General features: G+C 33.5%; 1 protein-coding gene across 9 annotated transcripts in view; it reads right to left on the bottom strand.

Annotated features, from left to right (window-relative positions):
• Positions 1-12,010, bottom strand: part of LOC124414780 (CREB-regulated transcription coactivator 1-like) — a 55,462-nt gene that overhangs the window by 4,528 nt on the left and 38,924 nt on the right. For 2 of the 9 annotated variants that reach the window (XM_046895845.1, XM_046895851.1), the window contains exons 3-10: positions 9,375-9,687; positions 8,183-8,285; positions 7,178-7,328; positions 5,382-5,480; positions 3,977-4,024; positions 3,024-3,158; positions 2,810-2,914; positions 1,834-1,992 (exon numbers count right to left, since the gene is read on the bottom strand). In XM_046895845.1, the coding sequence (XP_046751801.1) occupies positions 1,834-1,992; positions 2,810-2,914; positions 3,024-3,158; positions 3,977-4,024; positions 5,382-5,480; positions 7,178-7,328; positions 8,183-8,285; positions 9,375-9,687 (1,113 nt within the window). Of the gene's footprint in view, positions 1-1,181; positions 1,188-1,833; positions 1,993-2,809; positions 2,915-3,023; positions 3,162-3,976; positions 4,025-5,381; positions 5,481-7,177; positions 7,329-8,182; positions 8,286-9,374; positions 9,688-12,010 lie in introns of all 9 variants that reach the window. The other 7 variants (XM_046895844.1, XM_046895848.1, XM_046895846.1 and 4 more) reach the window with 7 other exon arrangements.

Raw genomic sequence — 12,010 nt, 5'->3', positions numbered from 1 at the left:
TTTAACGGTTATAACTGTAAAAACTTCGCTTAAATTGTTGATATCGTAGATTGTGTTCTTCGAATTTTCTCACATTCATTTTTATCATATAGTAAAGATATTATTGTTTTATTCGTGTTTGCTATCATAGGTGCAAAGAACACTGGCGTAGATTTCTTTAACACTTTTTTTTTTGTGCTTTCACTTTTGACTCAGAATTGGCTGATTCATCCGCGAAGCGCTAAATATTTAAAGAGTCGAATTAAATCTCATAAACTTAATATGAACGTAGGGCAAGTAATTTGATTCCAAAACAGTATGAATATAATTTCAACAAGTCGTTACAAATCTATTCAACTGGAGAAAAAGAATTTCCATGTTTCTTCCACGTACATTTGCTTATAATAAAATGATTAATACTGATTGATCATTGAAGCATGGCTCATTAATTATGTAAGACTAATGATAAATGTAATACACCAGATCCAAGTAATTAATATGCGCGCCTACACTGATAGAGAAATAATTTTGGAATACAAAAAAATTAGCTATTTGGAAAAATATTCTATCCACATTGAATCTGTTTCTCTTGTTCACATACCGTGTGTCCATGAGGAAAATGCGCACCTTATGCGAGTTCCTTCAAGTCGTTCGAATCTTATTGGCCCACAGCTACCGCCTGATTGAGGAGCCGATGCAATGCCAATTACGGCTGTCAGAAAATGTCCCTAGGAGCCCACCATTAGCTGTGGGCTGCTAGAGATATTTTCTGACAGTCGCGATTAGTATTGCATCAGCTCCTCAATGAGGTGGAAATTGTGGGCCAATAAGATTCGAACGACTTGAGGCACGCACATCAGGTGCGCACTTTCCTCATGGACACACGGTATAATATACTGATGTATTCCATATGCATAAAAATTTCCATCACACTAATTCATTGCTAGAGATGTTGGTACAGGCAACAATAAGACGTGCCTAATTGTAAGTAAATTCTAACGGTAAATTTCAGACACGGTTGATAATATGTTTCCAGGATTGGAATTTAAGCTAAAATTCGAAAAAGACCCGATCCTATAGTCGAATTAGCTTTGTATTAGTTATCTGGGAATGATAAATATTCTCTTCAGTTGCAAAAAATACGTCTACTTAATTCGTTTATATTGTTTAGTTCGGGTAGTGATTTTCTATGTCATACTTACCACTCCCTTGATATGCACAAAATCAAAATTATAGCATGATTAAAAGTGAACTAGTGAAGGTTCTATTTGGTATCGCATTGTTAACTCTTTAGAGACCAGTGGGTCACTGGTGATCCATGAGCTTCAAACTTTGTTTAAAAACCCCTATAATAATACATAATAAAACAGGGCTTTCTACCAGTGTGTGTCCCTGAAGTGACTCTAGATTTGCTATTTCTACCGTTAGAACTTTAATTTCGTGCGTAGGAACATTAAAAGTAAATATGGCAACAGCATCTTCAGAATCATCTTTGTAACCTATGGAAAATTTGCATTCCGGGGAGTAACTAAAAATATCTTTCGATTCACGATTTCCTAATCTGTTCTTTAAAGTATTAATCGTCGTCAATCACACTATTCGTAAAAATTTACATTCTTAGCTGAGATGTTTGTTTCAAAACCGTAAAAAAAGCACTCATTTTTCATCAATTTATTTAAAAAAATAAAAACGTACATCATCGACTATCTAATAGATAATGGTTAAAATTTTTCAATAAAATTTTTTTTTTTTCAATCACATAATTATAATTAGATAAACTACGAACATGCGCAATACAATCAATTTCAAATTACTGTAAAATCAGCTTGATCAAGGAAACATTGATTTACTTACCATGGTGAAATGCTCGAAATGCTGTTGAAGTGCCGTTGCCTGCGTTTGATCAGGCAAATAAGTATTTTGATCTATACTGTTCGTGGGGAAGTTCGGTTGACCCAAGTGTCCTGTCGGACTAGGTGGTGCTGATGGGTTGTTACTATAACTTAACGGACTCTGTAAAAATAAAATATATTTTACTGCCTAACTGAATCAAAGAAAGGGAACAAATTAAGTATGTCAAGTGTCACAGTTCTGAATAAAATGTTAAATACGACACAAAAATTTTTCTTTTATGTCAATGTACTTGAAGATTTTCCAGACAATGTTTTTTAACTGTGCTCATGAAATCAAGATTGAAACTACCTAGTTCAGAATTGATGAAATGAAATAATAACTGTGACGCAGAGTCACTTCAGGAACTGGCATGGATACTCAATTCACAATCGTCAACGCTATTGTTAAAGTTGAAATATTCCAACTTTCAAGTAAACGTGCATGTACTAGAACAACGGAATGGCTATTGTTGACGGCAGTATGTCAAGCCTATTCCCCAAGATACGCAGTTAAAACCACGATAACGGAACCTCGATCTGGCAAAACGTGTGTGGTTACGGTAAATTCTATGATAACGTACATGGTTAAGGACCCCATTGTAGATGAGCCTTTACTATTTGAGATCTGTTTGATTTAAGAGGTGCGATTGCAAGTTTTATTACTTTCACTAATTATCCTATGCTAGACCATTTGTAGTTACTTGCAGTTTCAAAATGAATATTATGTATCAAAATTCGGTCATTTCTTTGATTCCAACGTTTAAATATGATAGATTGGGATGTTATAAAGAAGAGGGATATTAAGAGAGTTGGGGGACGGGTCTGCAGTAGTTCTTATTACCCTTAGGCGTTACAAGATTGAAAATCCAAAGATTTCACCTGTACATAGTTTAAACCACCCATTAGTGTCTTTTCAATCTAGTTATTTCAATACTGACCCGAACGGTGAGACTTGGCGACGACTGAGGTGACGGCCTACTCACAGTTTGAGGAGTTCGGTATGTCCCCAAGGGATTCACTGGTTGATGTGACTGCGACGACTTCTGGAAGAAGACAATTTAAAAAGAATACAATAATCGCACGATGATGTATAAGATCAAATTAAACACCATTGCTTAAACTGTCTTGAATTACATTGTTGTGAATGCCTACCGGACTTTGTGGTTGCACCGGACTATGCGGCTGTTGATAAATAAAGTGTTGAGGACTGTGAGCAGGCGGTGGTGGTTGCGTGTAAGAGTGAAGATCTTGTTGCGAAGTACTTGTGCTGTTATCCAGTGCAACACCCTGCTTTGAACACATTTGAATTAGTCTTGTCGTAAACCGAGATAAATAAAATGTATGGCTAGGAACAAGATATCCAACTTTTCCAGAAATTTGGCTACTATTATTTCAAATACAAAGTAATCCAAAGGAGAGAAGATACCTAATTCTATTTTCGAAAATTACAACATCAAGATTTCTCTGTCATACATCGATACCAACGATTAAATAAATGTTGAAGCAATTCCTAAAATGCTGGTAACATTTTTGACGAAATAGGCTTGCAAGCTGTATACTATTCTAGCTTTAAGAAGATGCTCTAGTCGGTCTTTACCGACAGAGTAAAGCCAAAGTTATTTTAGCTATTATGAGTTTATACATCACTAATGCGAAAATGCTGCACATAGCGCAGTTCTACGTGCAATGTCGAACAAGAATATAAAAACAAAAATAAAATAGATAAGCTATAATATATTGATGTAGAGAACAAATAATAATTCATGTGTATCGATTGTTTAGGTTAATACTAATTTATACACATGTTTCTTTAATTATCGAAATTGTACATACAAAATAATGATATAATTGAATGAAATGTGGAGCGAAGAAAACAATACCTACCTGTTAAGACCTAACAAAAAAAAAATGTAACCCATTGCGAATATTAAGTGAAGCAGCCCTGGCCGTTTATATTTTGGATTCACTCCACTCATTATTCACAATATGTATATTTTCATTTATATTGGAGAAAGGTGAGTGTGAAATGGTTGAGACAGAGCTGTTAGTAAAAAGGAGTGATTTAAAAAAAATGTTTAATAATATAGAAAAGAACAGCTACTGACCTTGCACGTATGGAGAAACCTAGAGTTAACAGGCACTGATAAATGATTCTGGAAAATAACAAAAAACGAGAAACCACTACAACAGAGGCAAAAAATAAAATAAAACGTAAATTAAAATAAGCACAGCTAAATACAGCTACTGAAAAATAAATGCCATGAAATTTCAGAAATAAAATAATTTTCATGCAGAAGAAAAAACGATTATTGAAACGGACAAACAAGTGAAAATTAGAATATGTGTTGAAACTTGAATAAAATATTTCCCACTGATCCGTTCAGAAATCACCGACTTTCCACACTTATCGCATAGTAATATATTGTGGTACATGGAAAGTAGGCCATTTTCAACGATTGGGATATGGTGGCACGAGCGGAAAGTGAGCTTAGATATCGATGCTTCATCTGAAAACGCTTCATAATACTTAAAAGCCTAGTAGGTTTGATCCATTTCATTATATGATCGTTCTTTTTTATGCAGAAGATTATTTTCTACTTCAATTCTATTCTAATTCAGTTTTTTTCAATCATGTTGGCATCGTTCACTAAGTCATTTAACACTGTTGCATTGACAAACTGATCTGCCAGATTTTTAACCATTTGGAAGCGATTTGAAGCGAAGCATAAATATCTAAGTCTTTACATATAATTGTAATATTTTTTATTTTCGTATTTTGAAAAAAGATCTTTGTAGCTCACCAATATAGTAATTTGGTAAATAATAAATATACGAATATGACTATCTCGTAATAGAATCGATACACGATTACATGTGCCTCTAAGCTTAATACTTGAATCTCATTGGTTCCAAAGTTAAATATTTCGCAGCAGGAGGTAAAGGTGTTGGTCCAACTGGTAATGAGTATTCAATATTGTTACAACGGATGTCACAAGGTCTCAAAAATTCATTAAAAGAAATATACTTGTATGATTTCAGGATGAATTTTCCAGTACCACGCGGAGAAAGAAAATCATTTAAGCCGATTATAAGCCTGGATTGAGCAAAGAGGAGGGCTTTGATTAGACTACATGAAAAGCTATGCAGCTAGGGAATATATGATGCAGCGCGATATTGATATGGAATGGAATATACGTGATGGACTTTGAGTTGACGAAAGTAATTGTCAAATAAAAATCGTTTAATTGAACATACATACCCAAAGTGAAGGTTCTGCCAGAAATAGATTAGAAATGATGAAAGAATAATTGTTTCAACTAATCTATTGCACAAATGATAATGCTCTATTCATTACGTAAGGCGATCTATACGAATTGCAATGTTGAAGAAGAAAAACTACATGAACGCATTAGACAGATAAGTACCGAAACGTATTTAAAATAAGAAAATCCAGTAAAAATGAGGCACAATAACTATATTATTATTCTAAGATTTCTTAAATATATTTACTTGGGCATGTGCCGGACTGTGATCTTGTGAAAAAGATAGCCTTCCAGCTTGTTGTAAGCTGGTTGGCGATAAAGTCGTAGGACTGCTCGTTTGAGGACTCTGAAATCCATGCACAATAAATTTTAAACCGTGGCGGCAATTTCAGCTTACATAAACAGGGTATAAACCAGATTTGGGATAAGAAGCAATATCATTTGTATGAAATTTGATTGATAATAATTACATAAGTAATGTATTATGAATTGAATTAAAGTAAACAAGCTGTCAACAATACGATCATCATAATTTGCAATTATTGCAATTTGTACTCTCAAAATTTTGGCTAGATTCATTTCCTAACTGTACTAGCTGCTCCGATGGACAAGTTTTTGTTGTACTAACAATAAGATAACAAGTGAAAAGCGGATTGATGAGACTAAAGTTGTAAGTAAGTAAGAGAGTAAAGAAAACTCGTTGATTCACAACTTTGAGGCTGTCCAAAATTCATCAAATCGTACAACGTTGAAACACTCAAATTTTGAAGACACAGCTCCTTGTAAATTATTCTGAAGTTGGAAGATCGTGATTTTTCATTCAAATTGTCGTTAAATTAAAGTTATTTACTCAGATTGTATTTCTTAGATTGAAACTACAGCCTAAGATTTTTTAAATGTTTTTTAAAATGAGCCAAAACATTAGAATCAAATCAAAATCACAGGGTTAAGTCACTTAAAGCTCGACGGTGTAAATCTTTCATGTTTCAGCATCAAAGTCATGAAATCACATTGGCCAATGGACGAAACCGTACTTTCAGAGTGTTAGTTTGATTATTCATACAGGCGGGAACAATAGCTGATGCTAGAATATCTAGAGCTTAAATTCTGCAAGAGAACCCTTTTGGATTTCATTAAAATGGATAACGCAACAGATAATACGTAACGCCACCTCACTTTTGTCAAGTTTATTTACGACGATTTACATTTTCTTGAGAAAAAATACCTTGAAACAAATACTTGGCATGATCATTTAAAGCGTATCTCCCTTACATTTTCAGTTGTACACCATAAATTAAGTACTGATATTATATAATCGTGATGGTTTTTTTTTTCTTTTGTATATGAATATTTACACTACATTCAATTAACTTTGAGCATAAATGAATACTTCGTGCCTGTTTTGTATTAATATATTGTAATAGAGGCAAAAAAGATAACAATAAAAGGCTGTAGAATTAACATTAAATTTTATAATTAAAAAAGTAAGGGAAACAATTCTCAAATAATCATGCAAAAGCTTATTTCAAAGTTCGATTACTGATAAAATGTTTCAACTACCACAATCAGAATCTTTGTCATGGCTAGAACGACAAATAGTAAAAAATAAGACTCAAATCAATTAGAACCTCAGACTTAAAATACACAACCATGCTAAGAAGTACGATGAAAATGTCAATGTATTTTGTCTCCCGAGACCAAGATATATCACTTTTTCGAATGAATGTATGATAGGTGATGGATGATTCTCTGGAAAGAATTTGGCTAGCGAACAGATTATCAGAGTTTCCATTCAGAATTAGAAATGAAACGGGTTTGAGGAGTTCAAGCGCAGAAAAACACCACCTACTTTCATTTTAAACACCCCGCAGCATATCTATAGAAAGTCGATTTACAATTAGTATTATAATAATACTGATCCGGGAGCTTACGATACCACTATTGGCATATATGATGTGGCGTTTCTTGTCTTCTGACAGTCGTCGTGGATGAGAACTTTACATCTAAAGAAAAAAACCATACAAATGAACAAGTTGAACTTACGGTACTATATGGCGTGCTACTCGAATGATCCTCTTGATCAAGAGGGGCTTGTAGCGGTGGCGGAAAATGAACGTTGCTTAAATCAGGCAAGGATCCGGTGTTATTACCAATCGGTATCTGTTGTCCAGGCGGTTGAGAACTTGGATAAATACTGGAATAATGAACAGGTATAAGTTAATATTGACCATAATTATATTTTCATTTAAAAAATTATCTTTAACCGAAACCCCAACTAGGGTGACCGCTAATTTTTTATGGTGAAATTCTTTGCCTTTTATAGGTTTTCCAGATATAAAATTGTTATTTTCCATATACATTCCCAAAGTCAACCGTTTCACTCGATAAAACTTTCGTGATGATCATGTTATCTACAAAATGGCTCAACCAATTTATTTCAAATTTAGAAACAGCATGCTTGGATAATTTAGCTTCGATGCCAAGATTCGAACTTCTTCATTTCACAAAAAAATTCACAGCTTTTTTTTTATTTAACTAACAGAAATAATATCATGATTTTAAAAAAGTGGGGATGTTTTAAGGAGGATAAACTATCCAAGAATATTGTTGCCTTTGATATCAGTTGAGCTGTTTCTGAGATATTGTGGGCACCGTAAAACATGTCACTGAGCTAATTGATTGATGTTATTGTCAATAACAATATCTCCTCTTAATTAATTCTGATATAAAAAAAAATACAATCGATGCATGTATTGATCTACATGTCGTTGAATAAAACAAGTCCGAACCGAAATAACTAATTACTAGTTCAGGTATAAATTCCCAAAATTCACTCACATGTACCTCCTTAATCGATTAACGGAGAAAAAAAACTGAATAAACCGTTTAATCAATTGATTGAACGAAAAACAAAAATTGAAACCAGTTATCGAAAAAACCATAAATTGAAAAGGTCTCTCACTCTATCGAACAATTAATTAAAGTTCCCGATTAATCTATTGATCGCACAGTATAAATAATTATTGATACAAGATTAGAGTTATATACTTTATTCCAGGTACTCTGGGCATTTCACAGGAAGATCTCGGCCTCTCCATGAAGCCACGATGCGATTCTCTGTGCTCAGAACCCATGCCTCCCATATGCGGATCTACAGAGATAACATTGCAAAGGATCCTTATCGTTAGTGAACATATGGTGAAAAAATGTAATACATAAAAAGGATACAAGATAAAATCATTTTATGAATAAAATCGAACTTTGGTCTTTGAGTTAATAGTCAAATGCTGCAGTTAGTTTTGCAGGTTATGAATCATAAAAGAATCGAATTAAAATGGTAAAAAAAAAGTATGCTCATTGCCTGAATATAAATAGTTCAGCAAACAAGATTATTTTGAAAAGAAAAATTTCAGGCACGGCAGTTTTTGCTAACTGAACATAATTACAGTTGCAGTGTTGTACGTTCTCTAGATGATTCCGTCTAAGATAATCGTCTTGTTGTTACATAAATTCGCGTCATCTTTTATCTCGTAAAGATAATTATATCAAGCTCATCTTTGATCTTCATCTAGATAAATCAGCTGTTCATCGTTTCACGTTTCACGTTTTTTTATGGTTTAAAGATAAGACGAACTGCATCAAAACTGTGTCATTTTGGAGAAATATGTCATTAAATGAAAACGTCTTTCTGAAAACAACTCTCGTGTTGGTATAGCATTGCTAGAAAATTTCAGGCAACAAAGTTCTTTACAATCTGCTACAGTGATAAAAAAAAAAAAGAAGAATTTTTTGAGGCAATTCACCACCAACCAAATTATATTTAGTGCTTAAATTAAATTATACTTGACATCGTCAAACCTTTCGTTCTTTCGAGAAGTATTAACTGTCTAGTAGATCAGACAAAGTTTTTCGTTGCCTAAGCAAACAATATTTCCGCCACCATCAAAGAAATATTCTTTTGAATCAACAATTCTTTTCTCTCACTGAATCAGCAACACCCATTTTCAATGTCAACTTTTGCATTATCTAGATGAGAATTAAGATAATCTTATCGTTTATACGAAAATATAAGACACGATCTGTATATTTGATATAGATGAAATTATATATATGCATAATCTCATCTTCATCTAGATAACGATCCTCATAATTATCTTGTACAACACGGACTATACAGAGTACGCATATGTGCAGCAAAAGAATTAGATTAAAAATGGGGAAAAAAAATATAGAAACCGACACGCATCGCTACCTCGCCGGTGAGGCATGGAGGAAGGCATCTGGCAGGAATCGTTCACACTTTGATGAAGGGCAGAATCTGAATTGGTTCTGCGCCAAGTATCTGGGGGAGGGGACAACAAATAAGGTACACCGCTGTAGGGTGAGGTGTCATGTCTCTTCTCCGCAGGACGCGACCTCATTGGACCAACCATAGATCGACCACGTTCCATACTTTGGTCCATGTTTCGGTCCATGCTTCGGTTCATACTTCGGTCCATACTTTGGTACATCGTTGAATTTGCTTGACTCTCCTCGGCATTGTTCAGTGTAGGCTGGAAAAAATAATCATCGTTAAGATCTGTATTGAAAACTTTGCGATTGCGACAAAAGAAAAATTATCAGCTTCGATCAAAAGCTATATATAATGAGTTTGGGTGACTTAATGACGAGGGGTGATCACTTCTGAAGTTAGGTGTACACCTGACTTCTAGACTTCAAAAGGTTTCGTGTCGTTAACCTATAACTTCACACGACTTCAGGTCAGTTCATATAACCTCAAACTATTTCACGCGACTTCACGTGATTCCAAGTGACTTCATGATTTCAAGTGACTTTACGTGACACTAATCGTAAGTGAGTTTTCGTGTCTTTAATAAGCGACTTTGCATGACTTCAAGTCATTTTACGTACGTAACTCTACATGATTCACGTGACTTCATGGAACTTCACGACTTTGTGTGATTTGAAGTCATTTTGCCTGTCTCTGGGTGACTTCGCGTGATTTTACGTGACATCTAGTGACTGTACGTGACTCTAAATGATTTACGTAACTTCACGACTTTCTATGACTTGATGTCATTTTACGTGTCTCTGGGTAACTCCGAGTGACTTTACGTGATTGTATGTGACTTCACAAGACTTTTTTGACGGCGCACACTCAACTTCAGAAGGGCATTATTCACTTGCAAAATGGTAATTCGGTTCAATAACGGTAAATAGATTGCCGTTAAATAGATCAAATTTTTTTAGGATTTGCTTGAAGCGAAACAGTGTAGTAGCAGCATTACAAAGTCAATAAGATAATTCATCGAGCTCTAATAGGATCAGTCGAGAATCTCGTTACGGAATTTCTGTCAGTCATAATTTTGGACTTTTCAGAAAAAGGAATATTTCACTCAAAGTGTTTCTGAAATATTGACACAATATTTTACACTGAACCATTCTAATGGACATTGTAGTATTTTTAACGCATTTCGATTTTCTCGACTAAAATGCTTTTGCCGCTACTGAAACATTTTTGAAATATTAGATGCTACACGGGATTGGTTGATAATTATTTTCTAAGCTGATTTCTCAAAACATTGAACTTTTGCAATTGGCACAAATTATTCTACAAAATGATGACCATATTTTTTTTCTATTTAGTTTCAACAAATGCATTGCTTTTTTTTCAAAATTTTAGCGAGAGATTGATTTTAAAATAATGGAAGAAAAAATGCAATAACGGAAATGAAATATGCGCACGAGATTGCGTTTTGTTTCAATTTCATTTCACAGTATAGCAACGTTATCGCACTTTGTAAGATAAGAAATGCTGATTCGTAATTGAATGCAGTGATACGAAAGAATCTATATGGTTTTACAAAAGACTAGCATAATCTGAATAACTCGAAATAAACTTTTTTTTTTTTTTTATGGTGAAATAAAGTGAACGTTAAAAAAATATTAATTATATCCACACAACTTATTACGGAAATATTATGAGTAAGAAAATATAGACTGCATTAAAATATTCCATAAAGATATTAATAAACGATGTTCATTTTACTTTTATAACATACAGAAGAATGTACGACAAATTCGGAGTAACTTTTCTCAAGACTCTGGAGTCGTAAATTTTCTACATTATTTACATAATTTCATCTATAATAATACTTTCACTATTACAGTCATAAAAAATTAGTATACAATCTTTATAACGTTATAAAAACAAAGAATCTTGATTATCAATAGTGATATAAATACATAATTGCACGGAATTGGTTAATAATTAGATAATAATGTCATTATGTGTGATAATCTCAGACACGTTCGTGATTACACTGATATGCAAATATGTATGATAAAACATCTTAGCCGGGAAATGAGATGACGAGAAAAACAACAACAAAAACAACGACAACAACGACGACGACAAAAACAACAACAACAACAAACAATGATTGTTATTTCCATGAAAAAAAAAAGTACAAAATGTGACAAGTAAAATGAACATCAGTTTCAAAAGGACAAATAATACTTATGTGTAAATTTTCCACACCGTGCGGCTTATAGATCACAAGTTTTGTACAATTTTGAAAGGTTTATACTCATACAACACGCTATATGTTACATTTAAAGCAAGTATCCAAACAAAACGCGTATCTATGATTACTGACACACATGCACTACATTCAGCTTACGTTAGGTTTACTGTTTACTTGCTCGTGAAAAAAAAAAAAAATCAAATTCTTTCGTCGTTGAAATTCGTCGTTGAAGAATTTTGTTGAAGAAGGTCTTGTAAATAATAGCCAATAGTTTAAACTTTCAGACTCTTTCAATACGGAAAATCGATTTAACTAATGAAATTGCGAAAACAAAAATGAATGGTTTAGA

The sequence above is a fragment of the Diprion similis genome, chromosome 14 (genome assembly GCF_021155765.1).
Source record: "Diprion similis isolate iyDipSimi1 chromosome 14, iyDipSimi1.1, whole genome shotgun sequence".
Classification (NCBI taxonomy): domain Eukaryota; kingdom Metazoa; phylum Arthropoda; class Insecta; order Hymenoptera; family Diprionidae; genus Diprion; species Diprion similis.
This window is presented reverse-complemented; position numbering and strand designations above follow the sequence as displayed.